Source organism: Aegilops tauschii, chromosome 4 (genome assembly GCF_002575655.3).
Source record: "Aegilops tauschii subsp. strangulata cultivar AL8/78 chromosome 4, Aet v6.0, whole genome shotgun sequence".
Lineage (NCBI taxonomy): Eukaryota > Viridiplantae > Streptophyta > Magnoliopsida > Poales > Poaceae > Aegilops > Aegilops tauschii.
The window spans coordinates 513,149,766-513,175,501 of NC_053038.3; the positions used below are offsets into that span (position 1 = coordinate 513,149,766).

The 25,736-nt window shown below is 44.2% G+C and overlaps 1 protein-coding gene and 1 pseudogene across 1 annotated transcript; both read right to left on the minus strand.

The window, feature by feature from the left end:
- Positions 1-912: 912 nt before the first annotated feature.
- LOC109748236 (disease resistance protein RGA5-like) lies at positions 913-6,161 on the minus strand. The gene is made up of 5 exons (XM_073497175.1): positions 5,296-6,161; positions 4,303-5,129; positions 2,560-3,546; positions 1,933-2,447; positions 913-1,365 (listed from the first exon to the last, which is right to left on the minus strand). Exons 2-5 carry the CDS (start codon positions 5,072-5,074, stop codon positions 1,237-1,239), a joined length of 2,403 nt encoding a protein of 800 aa, XP_073353276.1. The 5' UTR covers positions 5,075-5,129; positions 5,296-6,161; the 3' UTR covers positions 913-1,236.
- Positions 6,162-14,673: 8,512 nt separating this feature from the next.
- LOC109748237 (uncharacterized) overlaps positions 14,674-25,736 on the minus strand; it is a 79,356-nt pseudogene continuing 68,293 nt past the window's right edge.

Here is a 25,736-nt window from a genome sequence, read left to right on the forward strand (position 1 = left end):
AATATATATATGAACATTTGGCTTTTTCGCAATAAAAAAAATAAAGAACCTGGTTTTTTCACAACAACAAAAAACTGCTTGCTTTGAGTTGCATTTTTGGCTCATTGCACCTTGCCGAAGGGTGGTGGCCAACCGAACGACTCGTGGGAACACATCTTTATTTTTTCGAGAGACTTTGTATCACATCTCCGGTAGGTGAATGTCATATTCATGTGCCCTGTGATGGCTTCATGAGTCATGAGAGATAATGACCAAAGAGAAAAAGAAAGAAGCGCCGCGCAGCCATGTAATAACACACAATGTCGCATCACCAAAAATAGTACTACTACTTATTTTTTTGAGGGAATGTATTAATTAAACCACGCTTACATCGTCAATTAACAAGGAAACAATAAAACAAGGAGGTTCCTCACTCTCAAACCAAACATTCGGCTGGGAAATACTCTCTTTTGCTAATCTATGAGCTACCCTATCATATCTTTTGCAAACAGAATTCATATAAAACTTTAGCAAAAGAAGAAGCTTGAATGCACATATCTTGTAGAATTGGAGGTGGAGCAGCAGCAGTAGCCGAGAAGCCTCCCTGTTTCAAAATATCAATGACCTCTAGGCAATCAGATTGCAAAAATAGTAGTACTACACTACTACTAGTGTATACAAGTCAGCCCTAATCATCTTGTCAGGGTGGGATGGGAACCATTAATGTCGGTCACATCACCGGTAGGTGAATGATAGCACGACACATGAAAACTGAACCGAGGATAGAGCGCAGCCACGGACAAGCACTGAAGTCGCATCAGCTAGCTGCCCCACGATGCAATTCAGTTTCTGTCATCGTCGTCCTCTACAATGACACTAACATATTATGAGCTTGCTAGAAAGATCGTCTCCGCGCAACTTCGATAAAAGAAATGTTCAAGAAATGAGTGAAACAACGTGTCATAGTAGCAAAGTTAATTTGGAACCGACTGAGAGTGTCACAACACAGCATCATACTTGTCTTTTGTCAAGTTTTATTGCTATGAATCGAGAGACAGGGAACATCTTATTCAGTTCAATAAGAGAGCAGTAGGCACCGACCAATTCAGAGACGACATCGATCAGTACAATCTCCTCTCGATCACCAGACCCGGCCTTGTAACAAGCATCTCAACGAAACAATCGTTCACAACTTCAGACTGAAAAGGGAGAAGAAAGAGCTCGACCAAATGAGGTGGCAAGAAGCAAAGCGGTAGCTCAATCTTCCAGCCGGGAAAAACATCGGTCCGTGTCAATCTGCCGCCGCATAGATGCAAGAGATCCATACGCCTGCAGTGATCCGTCCGTGTTATTCCAAATCTCAGGAATTGTTGTCCACCACATCTCCTGAAAAATAATACTGCAAATATCATTTTCCCAACTTATGTCCCATTGAGAGAATGGTGTAAATTCTCCAACTTATGCAGGCTATGGAGTTAAGCAGGCAGCACATCCATTTTTGCCTCAGCATTAATATAACAACAGTGGCAAATATCAGCATACAGGGTCCACATATTACATTAGCGAAAGCACAATCAAATTGAGAATGTGTTCAAATGCGGAACAGGAAATTCAGTATGCCTGATGATCATGACAACAATGACCTTTCTAAAATTATTACTATTGCCACATGAGAGAAGTCTTCAAAAATGTTCATGTAAAATGTACCGTAAATGTTTGTCCAAGTGTGAGTTTTGCTAAAAATCTAGGTGCTTTTACTGAAATAACGTACACAAGCAGAAAATTAAATATCTGCCGACTGATAAAAATTCGTTCAAAGTAAGGAACGCAAATGCAAAACAAACTTTAAATCCCGTCAGAAACTGGAAGCATAAATTTGCACATACATACCAGCTTGCTTGCCGCCGAGTCGTAGCCACCATACTAGTCATCAGAAAAACCAAAATTCCAAACCTCTTCATAGCTGACTTTGACTAGAAGATGGCTTGGAAACATGTCGATGGCACTCCTCAAGTCAGACTCCGCACTTCTCTTGTCGGACTCTGAAGCACGGTGGCAGCAGATTTTTGCAGTCAGCTCTTCAAGCGCTAACAATTGCTCGAGGCCGGCAGGTGCAGCCCCAATCTGCTCCGATCCATGTACATTGAATTTTAGCTTCAGCCTTTGGAGCCTGGGCATTGCTCCGGCCTGGAAGGTCAAGTACGAAGCGCTACTTAATAGAAGCTTAAAACTCTTTAGAGCAGGGAATGCTCCTCTCTCGATGGAAATCACTTTGTTTGTGGCTTTTCCGGTCTCTACATCGAGGTGAGTGAGGGCGGGCAGCTCAGCAAGGATACCAACACCATCAGTTAGCAGCTCAGCAACTTTGAACTTCAACTGGCAGAGGTTATGGAGCTCCCCCATCCAGCTAGGGACCCTGGAAAACCAGCACCTCCATTGCATGATAAGTCTCTCAAGGCGGTAATGAGCTGGGGGAGGAAACAATGGCATGAAGCCATCTATGCAGCCGATGAGATCGACAAACAGGTTCTCTAGGTGACACAGGTTTCCCAGAGAAGAGCATAGAGCATCCATGCGTACGTCTCTCCCAGTCATCCTTACGAACTCCACACGTGAGAAATAGAAATTTCAGATTGGTAAGCTCTCCAAGGCCCCTGATATTATCTAGCTTGTACAACGCAAAATCAAATCCAAATAGATGCGGTAGGGATCTCATATTGCCAATCCCATCAGGTAGTCTCGTCCAAGCTTTCAGAAACATCAAGCGGGGGAGATGGATTATATCTGACGGAACCCTGTCACAACTAAACAGCTCAAGTGTCTGCAAGTGTTGAAGCGCTCCAATCTTTGTTGGTAGCTGGTATGAACAACTGTCACTAATGCATAAATACCTCAGCTGATAAAGTCTACACAATCCAGTGAGGTCAACTGTAGCATAGTCCAGGTCAATGTGAACAACTCGGAGGAACTTGAACTCTGACAAAGGAGGTGTATTCTGAGAGCTCCCAAAGAACATAACCGACCGAACCTGCGATAGTATTTCTCGGCCATTACTTGCACCATCCAAGCGGATAGACAGCCGACGGGGGACGTTGCATTTCAGTTCTGTAAAGGCATGTGAGCCATCCACTATAGTGAGAAAATTCTCTTGTGCTGCTTTCATCAAGATAAGATCAAGCAACATATCATGCTCCTTGCATTTTGTCACCGACCCTTGCTTGTCGAATTCTATAGGTTGAATAAAGCTTCTATTCACAAGCTCATTGAAATAATTTCTTGCAACCTTCTCCGCATCTTGTCCATTTTCTGTACCGATAAAGCCTTCAGCCATCCATTGGCGTTCCAGATTAGACCTCTCCATTTGGTAGTCCTCCGGATGCATACCAAGATACAAAAAGCATGTCTTCAGATAAGGAGGAAGATCTATGTAGCTGAGGTTTAAGATTTGCATCATCCCTTCAACTTCAAGCATGTAATTGCTTCGTGGACCCAAAGAATTCTGTACATATTCCCACCATTCCTTTTGGTCGCAACCTTTACTGGCTAGCATGCTAGATATACTGATAACTGCAAGAGGTAAACCGCCACATTTTTTGATGATTTCAACCGAAACATCTCTAAGCTGGGGAGGGCAAGCTTCTTTCGAGCCAAATATCCTACTGAAAAACAGCCTTGCCGAGTCTTCATTGTTGAGGGGCTTCATTTGTAAAATGCAATCATGATGATGGGAGCAACATCTCATAGCCACTTCTTTATTTCTTGTAGTTAGTACTACTCTGCTAGCAAGATCATTTTTCACAAAAACACATTTAATAATATCCCATGCCGCCGTACCCCATAGATCATCAATTATAATCAGGAATCTGCCAAACATTCAACATAATTTTAGGTCAAGTAGCAGAAATTTATTAAATAATGTATAAAGGTTGAACTAGAAAAAAATAACTTTGTTCACTTAAATATTAGTTGTGTTTGAACAACAAAATATTTTCTTCACTTAGCATGATTGTTAGTGAAGTAAATTTGTGGGAACATCATAATATCTCGAGATGGAAATTATTTAACACGTTTTGTTTAAGAAATGTTTTTCACCCGTAAGAAATGTGGGAACTGACTAAAAGTATAAAACTAAGTTGATAATCTGGTACAAGTTTAAATCAGATTAACTAATGCATTTTTTTTTTGCGTTTCTTAGGTCAGCTAATGATTATCTCCCATGTTGTACTTGCACAGCAAATTTCTGTTTCTTCTTTAGACTGAATTATGCATATACAATATAAATGTATCCTTGAAAATCCTATTATCAAACACAAGAACTTTTACCTCTTAGTTTGGAGATGTTCTCTGAGCATGTCGATAAGAAGTGACTCGCAAGTGTTAATAGATGTCTCTGTGCCAAGTTTGGATAGTAAATCATGAGAAGTCTTGGAATGTTAGGCTTTTGAGACACTGTCACAAGTGCATGAGTGTCAAATTCCCCCTTGACCATACGGTATACCTCATTGGCAAGTGTCGTTTTGCCCAGACCTCCAAATCCCACAATTGATACCGCCTTCAACTTCTTCTCCTCATCCATTAACATACTGACAAGCTCATTCGCTGGTCCTTCTATACCCACAAGGTCAGCCGCTTCTGTATAGAGTGCAGTGGATCGTAGATCAATGCCAACATCACTCGATGGGGGTATACGAAGTGTATACCTTCTGTGACGTTCACTTGTCTCTAGCACAAGTTTTTTTACCTCTTCAATTTGTCCAGCAATCCGATGACGAGCCCTCAAAGTTTTGAGGCGTCGAACAGTATTGCTAACAAGCCCAGTAGTTTTATCATTCTCACCAATGCTTTGCATGAAGTCATCGATGATGTCCTCGATGTCATAGGTCATATCCCTCACCGAGTCTCTCCACCTCTTAGTTTGTGAATCTAGCTCTTCAAGATCTGAAAGCCCATCAAGAGCATCCTTCATGTAGGCAAGCTCATCGCTAATGGACGTCACTTGTTTTCGCAGGTTCTTCAGCCTTGCAAACTCCTTTCCCATGAGGGTTGTCAACTTACCCAACAAAGAGTTCATCACGCCAGTAGAAACACTCACCATTATTCCAGCTATCTCCTGGTGGACATCTTATCTTGGCCTCTGGTTAACTGTACTCCTGCGGAATGGGAATTACATAGGTCAGAACTTCGGAATAGTTTTCTTCCTAGATGACCCTCACTGGTACTCGAGAGAACTTCCGAGATGCCGATAGATGGCTAGCATGATAACCAGAGCGAATGAAGATATCTGAAATGAGCTTGAGTTTGGCGAGATTTAGTTACCTGAAATTTGCTGTGTGTGCTCAGACTATTCCATGGCCAAAGCGAGCAGCACCGAAGGCCGGCTGGTTCACTAGTCGATCCAGATCTGGTCTGTGAGAAAAATGGAATAGCTTGCACCTACTGTTGATGGAGAAGATGGCATTGAATTGCAGCTGCAAGTGAGGTAGACGAAAGAAAGAAGTGAATAACTTAGCAAGATACCGGCCCTCTGCAATAATGGAGTCTAAAAAATTAAGCATGTGCAATACTTAACCCAACACGAGACACACATTCCAACAGGTCTCTCTCACAGGATGGGCCTGCACTGAACTTACCCTACAGAGTTGATTCCCAGTTGCTTCCCAGTTTATACTTCCTTTTTTCTTTGTGAGCTACTAATCGAGACTAGATCACCTCTACATTCACGCTAGGGCCAACAACTGGCAGGATATTATTAACTATAGTTGTCCTCTAGATTCACCCCGCCTAATGTTAACGAGGCTGCATGCATGCAGTTCATAGTTAATTAACTTAGATTAATCATCTAGATCCACGCCAAACCCAACCACAGAAAATAGCCATGCACATTTCCATGTGCAAGCCAGTGAAGACTTGGTCATGCACATTTCCATAGATCATAGATTAATCAGAGCTTTTGCTCTGCATTGTTTCAACATTTCCGAAAGAGCTTCAAAATCTCATTAGAGAGGATGCATATGTAGACCGGAAAGGTTTTGTTTTCATTCATGAAATGACACCCTTGCTGCTCCTCACTAGCTTCTACCAAAAAATCTGGGTTTTGTTAGGATTGGTTGCAGGAAACTGATGAGGCTGGGCATACGCTGCAGCTAGCTCTGAAACTTTGGTGGGCTTTCTTCCTTCCATTTGTACACGCAGCTCCCTGCCCTGCGTAAGTATGCAAAAGCACTATATCAATATAATACTTGCAAGTCCTGCAGCGCTTTGTAGAAAATATCTCATCAGCTAATACTAATATGATGAGTTGACCAAGATGACGTATTAATACAAGAATGCTGATTATCCCTGCGATAAAGGTGCGTACTTGCACACATGAGACACAAAATTAGTGACGCATATATTGTTTGGGCTAGCTTGAATTGCTGATCCATGTGTCATACTGGCAGGACCCAGGAACTGTACAATACTGGCAGGTTAACCATCACCGATAACCGTCAGGAAAGCTTTCCATATCAGTCCTGCCAGGAATAATAGCTCTCCCTGGATAAGCATCTGTGTCAAGTAATGCCTGAGGAAACTCAACAGGAAAAGTTTTTATGACGGTTTTCAGTAACTCTACCCCTGGCGGCTTCACACCATCATCGATAAAATAAGGATTATGGTAGTATATGAATCCTTTGCCTAACACTGTAAAAATTTCTTTGCCTAACAGTAATCTTTCTGAACATACAGGTCAACTCTAACAAATGACATCAGGGCATACGTCCCAAAACACAAATTAAACAAGGGGTCAGGTACCAAGACTTGCTATCCTATGCCAAGTCCTTCTGTTATATCCAGCCAACTCTACCATTACTCCACTATGACTGTACATACAAAACAAAAGCAACTTGTTTAGGATGCCTAAAACAAATGCCAGCTGCAAGCATCTATGTCCTACCCACTGTACTAGCACAGATAAAAATATGGCTCTAAACTAACGAGCAACTTGATTAGCTTATCCAGGGTCTAACTGTTCCCTTATATATCTTCACAACATTCAAAATTTTGATATATAATGTAATGATACACAAATGATGCGATGACAACGATGAAGCAGGAAACTGTGTTCTGGCTCTATCCTATCATGCAGCAGAGCTTAACTTGTGAACACCTATACACCGATCTACAAACATCAACAAGTCCCTGGGAGCTCACCTCCACTCAAACAAATACGGCCCATCAGGAAGGAGGATCGTGACCCGAGCTAGAGTAAGGCCCACTTTGTTGGCTCAGCATATGTTTCCAGACAAGAGAAAAAAAAAAGCGGACGGAGACATGAGAAAAGGTCGTTCAGCATCTTCGCACTTGCATTGGCATATTTGATTCAAACAATCAAGATTTTTCAGGGCCAATCAGGAGGGTTGTATGCCAATGGCAGCACGAGGCAGATCAGAGGAGAGAAGGAGGACATTCGCGCACCTTGGGAACGCCATTGCGTCGCGGCCGCCGGGGGCAATGCCGTGGAAGAAGAGGCGCACGCGGCATAGTCGTGGTTAGCAGCGTGCGCGCGCGCGTGGTCCAGGAGAAGAGATGGCGTCTCACGGCGTGGCTGGCATTCCGTCGAACAGCTGCCGCGCGCCGCGGTGTGGGTGTGGACGCTGCTGGCAGGCAGCCGTACGGGCGAGCGCCGCGTCGGGATGGCTTGGAGCGGACAAGGCCCGCTGGACCGGATGGGTCGGCGGCTGCGGCGGCGAGCGAGAACGGAACGGAGCCAACGATTCCGGCGCGCCCGGCCGATTGAGGGGGAGCATTTTGTTTGCTACCTGCAGCGAACGGAGCCAACGATGGACGTCAAACGGGAATATCATTATGTGGCACCTACGTGTACACCATATCATATGATGTGGCGGCTATGTGTATGCCATGTCACCACTATTTTTACTTGTGTCCAAAAACTAGTGAGATAAGAAAAAAAATACAATGTCTCACAAAACCATATGTTCGAGTTTTTTTATCCATATTTCATAATTTTTGGTACCATAATGTTTTCATGAGAAATACTATAACTTCTCCCCAACGAAAGTTGGATGTGGAGGTGGAAGGCTCTGTTACAGACAACAGTGCGGATGAGTGAAAATGAGAGAAATGTGATGTGGGCTAGGGTTGGGTTCAGAGTGGGCTCCTCGGCGACTCGTCGGCTGCCCGACCAATGCAGCAGGCGGAGTGACCAAGCTTTAACGCGGGAGGCGAATGGAGTCAAAAACCGCGGTGTTGGCTCGGTTTGGGATGGGATCGGTTGTAGCATGCAGGTCGTAACATGGAAACATCCTACCTATATTGTGACATAGTGCATCTTCTCTTTTACTATTTGAAAGATATTTTTTGCTCTTTTATCATCCAAAACATTGCATATGCATTCCACACGCTAAAATAGAAGTGGTTTGAGTTAGTAAGCAAACTGAAATGGTTTTCTGCAAAGCTGTCAATATATATCTCTCTCCAAACTTGAAATACATAGAGAGTTGAGTTCCTTTTCTGTTCTTTAGAGGGTTCTAGAGTAAGGAGAAAATTGAGGTTGTTCGATCTACAAGTCCATCTAAATTTGGATGTTAAAGTTGAATGTTTGGAATCTCTCTTGGTGGCTTCTAGTGGAAGTTTGGTCGTCGCCATCCGTGGATTTGTTTGTCTTGGAAAGGATTTCTACATAAATCGTTATGCCTCCACCCCCCCCCCCCCCCCCCCCCCCCCCGCGCGCGCGATTTGATGCTTCTCCTGCCATATTTGTTTTTGCTCAATTTCTTGCTTGCTATTGATACCTATTGGTTTGAGTTTGACAATGTTTGATTGTGTGACATTTGAGGCATGACATACATGTGGTTCTTTGATATCTTGATGAATACTTGGAGTATTCAAGCTTAGTCCTACAAGTTTTATTGTTGAGGTAAATATTAGATAGCTTGGTGGTTGGGATTTCATGGTATGGTTATGTTTTCTTACATGCAGAGAAGGTTCTTACATGCAGACAATTTGATTATTGAAATGCTTGCTGATTTGGTGTGAAGAATTAGCTTTGATTTGATCACTTCTGTTTTTCCAAAGGAGGAAAGCCCCTGGCCTCTGCATCTCTTCATGCACACAACCATATTATTAAATAAAATTTCAGGTTCAGAACAAGGTCTCAAACAAACTGACGAACATCATATTTTTTTGCCACAACCGGCTAAAATAGGGTAAGATGACTAGACACCTATTGTATTGTTGTACCGCCATCCAAACCGATTGTAAGGGCGTGTTTGGTTGCCCGCATTAGGCCCAGCCTCACCCGGGCGGGAAGAATTTGGCCCGTTTGGTTTCCTGCATTCACTGTGTGGCCCGCATCGCACGAAACTTAAAGCACGTCCAGGCCAGGCCCAGGGGAAACGCACGAATCGGCAGTAGCTCGCGAGCCTGGCTCGGGCGAGGCAGGGGAGGGCGACGCGCTTCTTCCCTCGTGCGAGCAGGGGAGATGACGTGAGCTCGCCCGCGTCGCCGAAAAATCAGCGGGAGGATTTCGGCTCACCTCCCGCCGCTCCACCCCTATTTAGCCCCTCCCTCACCGCCCCAACTCCCACCACCATTCTTCCTCCGTTCGCGCTTTCCCGCCGACGCGCATCGGCACCGACGAGCAGGTAAGCGGCGCATCTTCATCGGCCGGCGGTCCACGGCGTCGGAGCTCCTTCACCGGCCGGCGTTCATCTTCCACCACCGTCCCCCCTCATCCTCAAGCTGCAGCCATGGCCTCTGTGAGTTCAATCCCCCTTTCTCTCTGTTCCTTCTAGCTAGATCTGAGCTGCAGCTAGGGTTTGATCTAGATGCATGGTTGACTAGTGGTCTAATCTGTGAGCTGATATGGTTGGTTGCTATGCTGCAGTTGCAATTTGTGGTAGGGCTAGATGTTCAAGCATGTGGTAGGCTAGATTAGTAGTAGAGTTTGAAGTTGAACCTTGTGCTTGTGTTGAATCATGCTTAGATCTGTGATTTGTAGCTATTGGTGGTCCATTTGTAGCATGCTGTTTGTTGTAGATGTATGTTCCTACTCATAGATTGTCTGGTATGCTTAGTATGATAGTGATGAAGCATGTGCTTGCTATGATAGTGATGAACCATGTACATGTATGCTCCTGCTTTCATGGATTGTCCGGTATGTTGTGTGCTATGCTCACTATCAATGCGTGCTACGATTGTAGGACATGACCACGCAGACGCAAGATCTTAGTTAGGCCCTTGTCGTGTCCGACAGCCAGTTTGCTCCATCGTTTGCCGAGGACTCGCAACCTATGTCCGAGATGGCACCTGATTCAGAGGTGTTCGAGTCTGATTCCCTCTATGTGCCAGTAGTGCTCGTTGAGCCAACTCCTCCTGCTGCTGCTGCTGCCGCTGCAATCAAGCTAGCAGCAGCAAAGGCAAAGAAGGATGGTAGGTCGAACAACATGAAGTGGCAGCCGTTCATGTCCACGTTCGTGCTGAACAAGATGTGTGAGCTCATCTCTAGTGGAGTTAGGACTGACAAGGGCTTCAAGGAGGTGCACTTGAACACTGTTGCGAAGCAGGTGTTCGAGTTCTGTGGGCAAGAGGTGTCTGCCACCCAGGTGTACAACCACCTGAGGAAGTGGAGAAGTCAATGGATCCAAGTGTCCAAGCTGAGAGACCTTAGCGGCGCCTCATGGGATGAGAACACTTGCTCCATAGTTCTGGAGGCAGAGCACTACGCCGGCCATGTCGCGGTTAGCTCACAGCCCTCTTCGATGGTGAACTTGTGGTGGTAGGACGACACCCTCTTTTGGATGTGGTGGTAGGTTAACACCAAGGTAGTGCTAGGTTGAACTTGCTATGCCATATGATCATGCATGCTTTACTTCTCTTTTGCTCCAGTGTTGTTTGTGTGCTACTTTGCTTGCTACTTGTGCTCCATTGATTTGCTGCTTCAACTCTTGCTCTTGTGCATTGCTAGGGCAAGTGGTATGCCGTGTTCATCGGTGAGGTTCCAGGGGTTTATAGTTCATGGGAAGAAGCCAATGCACAAGTGGCATCGTATAGCAACAACAACTATAGAGGGTTCAAGACTAGGCAGGCAGCAGAACAAGCTTACTCCGCCTGGGTGCGAAAGCACGGAGGCAGCAGTGTCGACAGTGCCAAGGTTGGAGCTGTCAAAGTGGAAGCTGCTAAGGTGGATCGTCAGTTCGGCCTGAAGCTGAAGAACTTCATCATCTTCGCCCAGTTCGTCACCATTGCTGTGTTGTGGCGTTGGTGTGCTAGGTGTGATCATTGTGGGTAAGCTCACCAACTAGGGTACAAGGTAAGCACAACATGTACGCCGTATGCAACCAAACGCCGTGTTCATGTGCCGCTAGGGCCAATGCAGCCAACCAAACAAAGTGCACTTGCGTATTACCTAATGCAGGGACTAGGGATGCAGGCAACCAAACAAGTTGCATATGGCGTATTAGGGCCTGTTTTTCCTCAACCAGGCTGGGTTGAGAAGGGTATGCAATGCGACTACTGTTCTAATCTGGAACCAAACACGCCCTAAGTATCCCGTGCGACCATCTCCCATCGGTTGCACCAATATCCATAAGCTCTATGTGATCCGCACACATGGCTGAGTAACGACCACGTACGGATCCAAGCAGACGCTCTGAAGATAACCAGCAAAAAATGTAATGGTTTGTCTGTTAAAGGCAAAATCATTCCGACTATTCCATATAGCCCAAAGTAATGCACACACTCCCACTAGAATATGTCCCGCAGTCTTAGGCTCTACCCCAGTTAACCACGTCCCAAATAAACATGAAACCGTAACGGGCAGAGGTACGTTAAAGGTTGTGTGAATGGTCCGCCACAATAACTTAGCCAGTGGCATTGGAGGAAAAGATGTTGGATTGTTTCGTCCTGATCACAAAAGCAACATCGTTTACTACCCTCCCAACTATGCTTTACGAAGTTATTCTTTGTTAAAATTACTCCTTTATGCACAAACCACATAAATACCTTTATTTTTAACGGCACCTTGATTTTCCAAATGTGAATCGACCTCGGGATAGGTCTGGTGTTTATCAGGTCTGTATACATCGACTTAACCGAGAATACACCTAACACTGACAATATCCAGTGTATGATATCTGGCACATCAGAAAGGTTAATCTCCATTAACCTACACACGAGATGCAGCCATCTATCCCATCATTCACCCACCAGTGTTCGCGTGAACTAAATGTTAAGAGGAACAGAACCCAACACTGTACTAACGAACTCTTCTTTCCGTTGTGCAATGTTGTACTATTTCCATTCCCAACAACGAACTTGCTCCTGTTGAAGAAGGAAACCTTTGTTCTCATTAGCCCCTTCCAAAAAAGAGAGTCAGTCGGTTGTGCCGTCACTTGTGCCAGAGTTTTGGAATGCAAGTACCTATTACGCAACAACTGTAACCATACCCCATCTCTCTCTACTACCAATCTGTAGAGCCATTTGCTAAGTAAGCATTTATTTTTCACTTCAAGATTTTCAAATAACGGCACTATAATGTTCCATTTGGCGCCTATGTTTCGTTCTGATTTCGCTTCTGCTGCCCCCATTACGCTGAACATATATTCATGTTTTTATTTAGAAAAGGTATTCATGCTTTTGTTGCAGTTTTATCATCAATGATTCTTCCTCGTGTCTTTTGATGTCCCTTCTTTGCCGATACTATGACCGTAGTAATGTTGTGTTAGGAGGTGGGTTGTAACAACCATGTGAAGAGAAGAGAGATGAAGAAGACCAGTAGGGCACATGATCATCGTCAACAAAAAAAACATCCTCACCGCGCCTTGCCCTTGTGGTGCTGCACTCCAGTGACCCACTGAACAAACATAGATATCTGTGCTAGTAGAGCGCTGAATCAATGCAAACAGAGCCCCATTTTTTTCTGAAATGAAGCAAGCAATGCACCTACATCAGGCCTGTGTCATTTGCCAATCTCATCGCCTTGTCCTTTTTCTGAGACGAATTTACCAATCCCATCTACAAGACGAGGTTCCCAAATCGGCACTAGCTACCGGCCGGCCTCGCTCTCATCTCTGCAGTGCAGTCAGTGTGCATACGTGTCGAGCTGCGATGGGCTGGCCCGTGACATGTACAGTACACCCCCACAGGAGGAGGAGGAGGAGGAGCTTGGTTCCGCCCATGGAGATGGAGTTGGGCTCTATATCTATATAAATCGAGCACCCGAGCTGAGCATCATCGTCCACCCCCTCCATTCTTCTGCAGGAGATTCGGTGCCGGCTTGTGGTGCAGGGTTGCCGGCCAGTGCGCGCGTTGCCTTCTCGTGCAGGTTAGTAGCAGTTCCTGTGTACGTGGTTTCGCCGCATCAAAATCACATCTCCAAGAATCATTTTACTACTACTGTACTTTGTTTTGTTTCTGCTTGATTTACAAGGATTGTTTCTTCATTTGCCCACCTTTTCTGTTCCTTCTTACTGACATGACTTCATATGACATGGTGTTCTTCTACTATGAACTTGTGACGACGAACAGAGATGAAGACAGGACGCGCCATCACCATCTTCAGCCTTGCTGCCCTTTTGCTGCTGCTGCTGGCCCCCTTCGGTATGTAGTGCAATGTAACCCACCCACTCGATCTCCAACCCATGCCCAACTACGGTCTACCCACATACTAGCTCACACACAAAACGATCTGAATTTCAGGCATGGCTATGCCGGCGCCGGCGGCGGCAGAGGTCGACATTCAGCGCTACACCGACGGGATCGGAATGTGGGTCTGCACGGTGTATGCCCGTCCGGGACCAATCGACAAGGAAACGTGCGATTGGATGTGCAGGGTGTCCAACAACTCGACCGACGACGGCGGCCTGCAGGTGCGAGTAGGCGACGCCTATGACTGCTGCGATAGAGGCTGCCGCTGCTCCTTCTGCGTCTCCGTCTACACTGTGGGAAGCGCCGGACATGGCATGCGTGCCGCCGCCGCCGCTGCTCTGTGGCCGCTCGCGCTGTCCAGCCTCCTTGTGCTGGTGGTGATGTTGGTCTAGTTCAGAGTTACCCCCCCTTAGCCCTGCACTGTGGGTGAGGTTCAGAGTTTCTTCAGGATGCATGTACTAGTGTTGGTCAGAGCTGGAGCTGGGCACTAGCCAATTAGCCATAATAAAAGTTGATAAGACTCAATGAATGGGGACTTGTGGAGTGGTAGCAGTTGATTTTTCTCTTCTTTTTTTGACAAAATGTAGCAGCACTACTTTTCATTTTCATTAAGAGGAACCGGCAGAATCAGGAAAATTACATGGGAATACAAGGATGAGAGGAAATAGATTACACTAGTTAGGCAAGCTCCCAAAAGGAACCGGAATGCCATTGGATTAATTCCCTATGTTAACTAGCCATCTGTCGGCGACGCTGCGGCGCCAACACTGACGAGTGGCGGGGCGGTGATGGCTTCGGTACCATGGAAACAGAACTGACCTTTTCCTGAAAAAAGACATATCATTCTAGATTAATTTTCTTCGGAACAGATTAAACCATTTCTGTTCTACCAGTTGATAAAGTTTCAGTTGTTTTACCTCTTCTCATGCAGAGCAGGGAATGTGAGTGGATAACATTGTTAATCCCAAGCCAAGCAATATTAGGCAAGCACTCTCTCCCATTTTCTGAACTGCAATGCTTGCACGCTACTCAGTTTTTGGTTTTGCCTCATTTTCCCCACAGTGATGCCTGCAAAGTGGCCTGATTTGCGAGGCAATGGAATTCCTTTCTCTCATCAACTCTTTGTCGAAGATAGCATTGGACAGCACCACTGCAGATGCCCCTACCTCCATGTACGACTTGATTGAACCTATATATGACAGTGCCCATAGCATCATGAATAAGTTGCATGATTACTCTGTTTCTTTTAAAGAGTCTCAATGTTATGAAACAAACACTTGGAGGTGTCGGGGCTGGACAACAATAATGTGCTGCACAAATTCACCGACACGGCAAATATGCATACTACACAGCCCCCTTCACTTGTGATGAACTTTGAGGACAGCTTCAACCAACAAGTAAGCAGCGGAATAACACAAACAACATGCACAAGTGACACAGGATTTAACGTGGAAAAACCTCCTCAACTTGAGGAGTAAAAAAACCACGGCTGTGGACCGACCGGTTCACACAACTTCACTATGAGAATGATGATTACAAAGTCTTCTCTAGAACCTCTAGAGAGATTTACAACACACTCTCCACGTTGCCAACCGGCAACAGCAACAACAGCTACAAGAGGCAAGATTTCAGCAAAGCAGAGTTTACACAGCTTTTGTACCCTTCAGTGTTTTGCAAACTGCTCTTAAACCACTGAACCAAACAACACCAAATTTGATAGACAAGTAGACACATGGGTTCCTGAGATCCCCTCCAAATTTCAGCTCAATCGGACATCGTTTGCCTACCCAAACTGTTCGTCTCCCAAAACTACTATGTTCTGAAACTGCAGCAGTCAGAGCTGACAAAACCACTCTCAAATCTGATGCTCCACTGACCCAATCCTCAAACCATCTAACCAGATCGAAGTACTCAAAGTAAGGAACGAGCTCACCAAGTTTGGGGTCGACCCAAGCACGTTTGAGCCTCCAACCACTAGCTTGAACACTGTCTAGTCATATGCAGCAAATCTGGACAGAACCTCTGCTTCTTCTTCTTCCTCTCTCTCAGGTTGTGTTTTCTCTTGTGTGCTCTCTCTCTCTCACTCTCACGAATGGCAGCCACCACCAGCAGGGGTGGAGTGGCTAGGGTTTTCTCCTTGCTTCACTTCCCTTGGAAGCACTCTCAACCGTTGGATGCAGCGAAGATCAATGGCTAACATGTGTTGGACTTATGGGCTGCCAACACACCTCCATGTGGAGGGACTTAGCCCAACAAACTCCCGCTCCCGACATCATGGATGGTCTCACTGCCTTCTGGCAGCCATGCCAGCGAGCCGGCGGCATACTTCAAGTTTCTTCCTTGTCACCACTTTAGTCAACATATCAGCCCCATTGTCATCGGTGTGAACCTTCTCAAGTTGCATTTGCTTGGAATACAACACATCTCAAATCCAATGATAACGGACTTCTATATGCTTAGACCTTGAATGAAAACTTGCATTCTTACTCAAATGGATAGCACTTTGGTTGTCACAAAACAACACATACTTGTCTTGCTTAAAACCAAGCTCACAAGCCAACCGTTTTAGCCACAATAGCTCTTTGCTCGCCTCTGTTACAACAATGAATTCAGCTTCAGTTGTATTCAATGCCACACACTTTTGCAGCCTGCTTTGCCATGACACCGCTCCCCCTGCATAGGTAACCAAGTAACCTGAAGTAGACTTCCTTCTGTCAACATCTCCAGCCATGTCAGAATCTGAAAAAGCAATCAGCTTGGCCTCACCATCACCAAAGCAAAGTTTCAGATTTGTGCCGCCCCGGAGATATCTCAAAATCCACTTCACGGCTTCCCAATGAGGTCTTCCTGGATTGACATAAATCTGCTCACAGTACTAACCGCATTAGCAATGTCAGGCCTTGTACACACCATAGCATACATCAAACTCCCAACCGCCGAAGCATAAGGAACATGATGCATTTCCTTTTTCTGCTCATCAGTGGTAGGACATTGCTTTCTGCTCAACTTGAGATGGGCTGCTAGTGGACAACTCACAACTTTAGTAGTTTCCATCCTGAACTTCTGAAGTACCTTCTCAATATACTTCTCTTGAGACAAGTACAACTTGTTGCAATTTCTGTCTCGCTCAATTCTCATTCCGAGAATGTTCTTTGCTGGACCTAAGTCTTCCATAGCAAAACATTTGCTCAACTCCTTCTTTAACTTAGCAATCCTAGAGACATTCTTGCCAACAATCAGGATGTCATCAACATAGAGCAATAATATGATGAAATCATCACCTAAGAACCTCTAAATGAACACACAATGGTCTGAGCTACACTTCTTGTAGCCTTGCTCCCCCATGACAGTTTCAAACTTCATGTACCATTGTCTTGGCGCTTGTTTCAGGCCATAGAGACTTTTTTTTCAGCTTGCACACATAGCCTTCTTTGCCTTTCACAAGAAACCCCTCAGGTTGCTCCATGTATATTTCTTCCTCCAGCTCGCCATGAAGGAATGCAGTCTTCACATCCATTTGCTCAACCTCCAAGTTGAGACTTGCTGCCATGCCAAGGATTACTCTTATGGATGCCATCTTCACAACCGGAGAAAAGATCTCATCATAGTCAGTGCCTTTTCTCTGGCCGAATCCTTTTACAACTAGCCTGGCCTTGTACCTTGGATGTGATGTGTGCTCTTCTTGCTTGATTCTGTAGACCCACTTGATCTTCAAAATTTTCTTGCCCTTGGGCAACTTCACCAACTCATAAGTATGATTCTTATGCAAGGAATCCATCTCTTCTTGCATAGCCTTTTTCCACTCCTTCTTGTGCTCATCTTCCATTGCATCTGCAAAGCATTCAGGTTCTGAACCGTCAGATAATAACACCACGTATTGATCTGAGGGATACATGCTGGAAGGAATTCGACCCCTATTGGATCTTCTGAGTGGAGCAGCTGGTGGAATTTCTGGTGCTGGTGCTTCCTGCTGATCCGGATCATCAACTTCAGCATCATACTCTTGCTGCTGCTGTTGGGGAGCATCTTCTTCACCTGCACCACCATGTACATCATCTTGTACATCTTCTGCATCTGCTTCAACTTGCACAGGAGCTGGAGCTGCAGGAACTGGGTCAGAATCAATCATGTCTTGCTGCTGCTGAGGAGGAACCTGCCCCTTTATCTTCACAATATCCTCAATTGTTTGGTCTTCAACAAACACAACATCATGGCTTCTCACCACTTTCCTTGCTATAGGGTCAAACAGCTTGTAGCCAAACTCATCACCACCATAGCCAAGAAAGATACACTGCCGTGTCTTCGAATCAAGCTTTGACCTTTCATCTTGAGGAATATGAACAAAGGCCTTGCACTCAAAAACCTTCAGGTGGCCATATGAGACATCCTTGTCACACCAGAACCTGTTAGGAACATCTTCCTGCAAAGGATAACTTGGTGAGAGATTAATAAGATAAACTGCAGTCATTAAAGCTTCACCCCAAAAGTGTTTACGTAGCTTTGCACTTGACAACAAGCATCTAACTCTCTCCACAATTGTCCTGTTCATCCTCTCAGCAAGACCATTCAGCTATGGTGTCTTCGAGGGAATATGATGCCTAATACGCCGCTGCTTGCAATATGCATCAAATGGCCCAATGTACCCTCCTCCATTATCAGTGCGAATGCACTTGAACTTCTTCTCAGTTTATCTCTCAACCGAGGCTTGGAATTGCTTGAATACACCTAGTACTTTATCTTTGGTCCTCAAAGTGAAGGCCCAAACTTTCCTGGAAAAGTCATCAATAGAAGTCACAAAGTACTTAGTACCACCAAGAGATCTTACCGACATTTTGCAAACATCGGAATGTATCAAGTCCAGCTTCTCAGGCTTCTTGTGAGGAGGTAGAGTCTTGAAGGCAACTCGGTGTTGCTTCCCTGCTAGACAATCTGAACATTTCTTAATGTGAACTCCTTTCACACCCTTCAACAATTTTTTCTTCACTAGCACTGTCATTCCCTTCTCACTCATGTGCCATAGAGCACAATGATCATCCTTCTCTAGTGCATTGACAGAAGCACTAAAGAGCTTAGCATGAACATGATACAAAACTGAGACCATTTTACCTCTTGCAACAATCATGTTGCCTTTGGTGAGCTTGTACTGCCCTTTTCCAAAGCTGCTCAAGTAATCATCTCCATCAAGCAAACCAACTGAAATAATATTGAGACGAAGTGCCTCAACATGCCTCACAGATTTGAGGACTAACCTTGTACCATTTGCGGTCTCCAAATGCACATCTCCTTTTCCAATGATGGCTGCTCTATCATTGTTCCCCATCTTCACAACACCAAAATCACCTGATATATAGTTAGTGAAGAGCTCTCTGCGAGATGTAGCATGAATGGTACCACCGCTGTCCGGTATCCAAATCATCTCGTCACCATCCACAAGGTTGACGGTTTCATCAGAAACAACAGTGATCCTCTCCTCAACAGTGGAACCAAATCTGCCCTCATTTTCTTCATGCATAACAAGCATGATGTCCTCTTCTACTGCAGTAACTCGGTTGCCCTCTGTGTCACTATCACTGTCAACTTGCTTCTGATCTTGCTTCTTCTTTTTCTTTTTTGTCTTTCTTCCACTTGTCACATTGCCACTTAATGTGGCCCTTCTGATGGAAGTGATGGCACTCATAATCAGCATACATACCTTTTGATTTGCTCCTACCTCTTTCTGCCCCTTTACCCAGACCTCTGCTCTTGCTTCTCCCACTGGACTAAGTGACCAACACCTCTGAATGTGAGGAAGAACTAGCTTCAGCCACCTTTCTGGACTCTTCATTTAGTACCCTGGTTTTCACAAGATTCCAAGTGACAACTCCATTAGGTGCCGAATTGCAAACTGTGACCTTAAAGGTCTCCCAGCTGTCCGGTAATGAGCCTAGTAGCAGCAAAGCTCTCACTTCATCTTCAAAGGTAATTCCCATTGAAGAAAGCTGATTTATAATGCCTTGGAATGTATTCACATGATCTGCAATTAGAATGCCCTCTTTGTACCTCAAGCACATCAATTGTTTGATCAAGAACATCTTGTTTGTACCTTCTTTTTGGGAAAGCAACTCTTCCAATTTCTGCCATAAGGTGCGTGCATGTGTCTCATCAATGATATCGTTTAAAACATTGTCATCGACCCATTGCCGAATAAACCCACAAGCTTGGCGATGAAGTACCTTCCACTGACCTTCCTCAATGCCCTCCAGCATCTCAGTGGAGAACACTAGCTTCTAGTATTCTTTCACATACAACAAGTCCTCCATCTTGCCCTTCCATGCTTAATAATTTGTACCATTCAAAGATATCATCCTGCTGGTATTCACTTCCATCTTTCACCATAAGAAACTCAGCAATTTGCACAAGCAAACCAAGGCTCTAATGCCACTTTGTCGGGGCTGGACAGCAATAATGCGCTGCACAAATTCACCGACACAGCAAATATGCACACTACACAGCCCCCTCCACTTGTGATGAACTTTGAGGACCACTTCAACCAACAAGTAAGCAGCGGAATAACACAAACAACATGCACAAGTGACACAGGATTTAACATGGAAAAACCTCCTCAACTTGAGGAGTAAAAAAACCACAGCTGTGGATCGACCGGTCCACACAACTTCACTATGAGAACGATGAGTAAAAAGTCTTCTCTAGAACCTCTAGAGATATTTACAACACACTCTCAACGTTGCCAACCGGCAACAGCAACAACAGCCACAAGAGGCAAGATTTCAGCAAAGCAGAGTTTACACAGCTTCTGTACCCTTTGGTGTTTTGCAAACTGCTCTTAAACCACTGAACCAAGCGGCACCAAATTTAGCAGACAAGTAGACACACGAGTTCCTGAGATCCCCTCCAAATTTCAGCTCAATCGGACATCGTTTGCCTACCCAAACTGTTCATCTCCCAAAACTACTCTGTTCTGAAACTGCAGCAGTCAGAGCTGACAAAACCACTCTCAAATCTGATGCTGCACTGACCCAATCCTCAAACTAGCTAACCAGATCGAAGTACTCAAAGTAAGGAACGAGCTCACCAAGTTTGGGGTCGATCCAAGCACGTTTGAGCCTCCAAAAACCAGCTTGAACACTGTCTAGTCATATGCAGCAAATCTGGACAGAACCTCTGCTTCTTCTTCTTCCTCTCTCTCAGGTTGTGTTTTCTCTTGTGTGCTCTCTCTCTCACTCTCACAAATGGCAGCCACCACCAGCAGGGGTGGAGTGGTGATGTCTACTACGCAACCTTCTTCTTGTAGACGTTGTTGGGCCTCCAAGTGCAGAGGTTTGTAGGACAGTAGCAAATTTCCCTCAAGTGGATGACCTACGGTTTATCAATCCGTAGGAGGCGTAGGTTGAAGATGGTCTCTCTCAAACAACCCTGCAACCAAATAACAAAGAGTCTCTTGTGTCCCCAACACACCCAATACAATGGTAAATTGTATAGGTGCACTAGTTCGGCGAAGAGATGGTGATACAAGTGCAATATGGAAGGTAGATATGGGTGTTTGTAATCCGAAAATATAAAAACAGCAAGGTAACTAATGATAAAAGTGAGCACAAACGGTATTGCAATGCTAGGAAACAAGGCCCAAGGTTCATACTTTTACTAGTGCAAGTTCTCTCAACAATAATAACATAATTGGATCATATAACTATCCCTTAACATGCAACAAAGAGTCACTCCAAAGTCACTAATAGCGGAGAACAAACGAAGAGATTATTGTAGGGTACGAAACCACCTCAAAGTTATCCTTTCTGATCAATCTATTCAAGAGTCCGTAGTAAAATAACACGAAGCTATTCTTTCCGTTCGATCTATCATAGAGTTCGTACTAGAATAACACCTTAAGACACAAATCAACCAAGACCCTAATGTCACCTAGATACTACAACATCACCTCAAGTATCCGTGGGTATGATTATGCGATTTGCATCACACAATCTCAGATTCATCTGTTCAACCAACACAAAGAACTTCAAAGAGTGCCCCAAAGTATCTACCGGAGAGTCAAGACGAAAACGTGTGCCAACCCCTATGCATAAGTTCACAAGGTCACTGAACCCGCAAGTTGATCACCAAAACATACATCAAGTAGATCACGTGAATATCCCATTGTCACCAAAGATAAGCACATGCAAGACATACATCTAGTGTTCTCAAATCCTTAAAGACTCAATCCGATAAGGTAACTTCAAAGGGAAAACTCAATCCATTACAAGAGAGTAGAGGGGAAGAAACATCATAAGATCCAACTATAATAGCAAAGCTCGCGATACATCAAGATCGTGCCGTATCAAGAACACGAGAGAGAGAGAGAGATCAAACACATAGCTACTGGTACATACCCTCAGCCCCGAGGGTGAACTACTCCCTCCTCGTCATGGAGAGCGCCGGGATGATGAAGATGGCCACCGGTGAGGGATCCCCCTCCGGCAGGGTGTCGGAATAGGGTCCCAATTGGTTTTTGGTGGCTACAGAGGCTTGCGGCGGCGGAACTCTTGATCTAGGTTATGTTCTGGAGGTTTCTGTATTTATAGGAATTTTTGGCGTAGGTCTCACGTCAGGGGGGTCTCCGAGCCGTCCACGAGATAGGGGGGCGCGCCCAGGGGGGTGGGCGCGCCCCCACCCTCATGGGCAGCCCGGGACTCTTCTGGCCCAACTCTTTTACTCTGGGGGCTTCTTTTGGTCCATAAAAAATCATCAAAAATTGGCACGCCAATTGGACTCCGTTTGGTATTCCTTTTCTGTAAAACTCAAAAACAAGGAAAAAACAGAAACTGGCACTGGGCTCTAGGTTAATATGTTAGTCCCAAAAATCACATAAAATAGCATATAAATGCATATAAAACATCCTAGATGTAATATAATAGCATGGAACAATTAAAAATTATAGATACGTTGGACACGTATCAAGCATCCCCAAGATTAATTCCTGCTCGTCCTCGAGTAGGTAAATGATAAAAACAGAATTTTTGATGTGGAATGCTACCTAACATATTTATCAATGTAATTTTCTTTACTGTGGCATGAATATTCAGATCCATAAGATTCAAAACAAAAGTTTAATATTGACATGAAAACAATAATACTTCAAGCATACTAACAAAGCAATCATGTCTTTTCAAAATAACATGGCCAAAGAAAGCTATCCCTACAAAATCATATAGTCTGGCTATGCTCTATCTTCATCACACAAAATATTTAAATCATGCACAACCCCGGTTTCAGCCAAGCAATTGTTTCATACTTTAGTATTCTTAAACTTTTTCAATCTTCACGCAATACATGAGTGACACTTCTCCAACGTATCTATAATTTTTGATTGTTCGATGCTATTATATTATCTGTTTTGGATGTTTAATGGGCTTTAATATGCTGTTTTATATGATTTTTGGGACTAACCTATTAACCTAGAGCCCAGTGCCAGTTTCTGTTTTTTCCTTGTTTTTGAGTATCGTAGAAAAGGAAAACCAAACGGAGTCCAATTGACCTGAAAATTGACGGAGATTATTTTTGGACCAGGTGAAGCCCACAGAGCATCAGAGATGGACCAGAAGAGTCCCGAGGCACCCACGAGGGTGGGGGGCACGCCCTACCTCCTTGGGCATGCCCCCCTATCTCGTGGCCGCCTCGGAGACCCCCCTGACTTGTTCCCGACGCCAAAACCTCTTATATATACCCAAACTTCCAGAACATAACCTAGATCGGGAGTTCCGCTGCCGCAAGCCTCTATAGCCACCAAAAACCAATCGGGACCCTGTTCCGGCACCCTGCCGGAGGGGGGATCCCTCACCGGTGGCCATCTTCATCATCCCGGCGCTCTCCATGACGAGGAGGGAGTAGTTCACCCTCGGGGCTGAGGGTATGTACCAGTAGCTATGTGTTTGATCTCTCTCGGTTCTTGATTTGGCACGATCTTGATGTATTGCGAGCTTTGCTACTATAGTTGGATCTTATGATGTTTCTCCCCCTCTACTCTCTTGTAATGGATTGAGTTTTCCCTTTGAAGTTATCTTTTCGGATTGAGTCTTTAAGGATTTGAGAACACTTGATGTATGTCTTGCATGGGATACCCGTGGTGACAATGGGGTATTCTATTGATTCACTTGATGTATGTTTTGGTGATCAACTTGCGGGTTCCCTGACCTTGGGAATCTATGCATAGGGGTTGGCACACGTTTTCATCTTGACTCTCTGGTAGAAACTTTGGGGCACTCTTTGAAATTCTTTGTGTTGGTTGAATAGATGAATCTGAGATTGTGTGATGCATATCGTATAATCATACCCACGGATACTTGAGGTGACATTGGAGTATCTAGGTGACATTAGGGTTTTGGTTGATTTGTGTCTTAAAGTGTTATTCTAGTACGAACTCTATGATAGATCGAACGGAAAGAATAGCTTCATGTTATTTTACTACAGACTCTTGAATAGATCGATCAGTAAGGATAACTTTGAGGTGGTTTTGTACCCTACAATAATCTCTTCGTTTGTTCTCCGCTATTAGTGACTTTGGAATGACTCTTTGTTGCATGTTGAGGGATAGTTATATGATCCAATTATGTTATTATTGTTGAGAGAACTTGCACTAGTGAAAGTATGAACCCTAGGCCTTGTTTCAACACATTGCAATACCGTTTGTGCTCACTTTTATCAAGAGTTAACTTGCTGTTTTTATATTTTCAGATTACAAAAACCTATATCTACCATCCATATTGCACTTGTATCACCATCTCTTCGCCGAACTAGTGCACCTATACAATTTACCATTGTATTGGGTTTGTTGGGGACACAAGAGACTCTTTGTTATTTGGTTGCAGGGTTGTTTGAGAGAGACCATCTTCAACCTATGCCTCCCATGGATTGATAAACCTTAAGTCATCCACTTGAGGGAAATTTGCTACTGTCCTACAAACCTCTGCACTTGGAGGCCCAACAACGTCTACAAGAAGAAGGTTGCGTAGTAGACAGCAAGCTCTTTTCTGGCGCCGTTGCCGGGGAGGTGAGTGCTTGAAGGTATATCTTTAGATCTTGCAATTGAATCTTTTAGTTTCTTGTTTTATCACTAGTTTATTTCATAAAAGAAAACTACAAAAAAATGGAATTGAGGGTGCCTCATATGCTTCATCTATTTAATATCTTTCATGAAAATAAGGATTCCGATAATTGTGCTCAATTGCTAGAGGAAGAATGCATTAAAATGTTTGGCACTAAATCTTTGAATGATGAGCATGATTGCAATGTTGTTAGTATGAATTCTTTGAATATCCATGATGCTAATGATATGCAAAGCCACAAGCTTGGGGATGCTATGTTTGATGAAGATGATATTTTTTGTCCCCCAAGTTTTGATGAGAAAATTTATTATGATGAAAGCACGCCTCCTATTTATGATGATTATTGTGATAACACGTATGCTATAAAGAATAAATATAACCATGAAACTTGTCATCATGATTTTAATTTTCAATGGGATTATGCCTCACATGATAGTTATTTTGTTGAGTTTGCTCCCACTATTCCAAATGAGAAGAATTTTGCTTATGTGGAGAGTAGTAAAATTTATATGCTTGTGCATCATGAGAATAATGCTTTATGTGATGGTTCTATTTTTGAATTCATTCAGGATGCTACTGAAAATTATTATGAGAGAGAAACATGTGCTCTTACATATTGCAATAATATCAAGTTTTCTCTCTATGTGTTGAAATCTTTGAAGTTGCACTTGTTTTGCCTTCCTATGAAAGTTGATTCTTGTTCCCATAAGTTGTTTGCTCACAAAATCCCTATGCATAGGAAGTGGGTTAGACTTAAATGTGCTAGTCATATTCTTCATGATGCTCTCTTTATGTTTCAGTTCTTATATTTTATGTGAGCATCATTGAAATCATCATGCCTAGCTGAAAAGGCATTAAAGAAAAGCGCTTGTTGGGAGCATCCCAATATTTACCCTTACTGTTTTTGTGTGTTCACATGATTATGCTACTGCAGTAATCTTGTTTTATAGGTTTTGTTTCAATAAAGTGCCAAGTAAGACCTTTAGGATAGCTTACGGTGATAGTTGTGTTGATCCT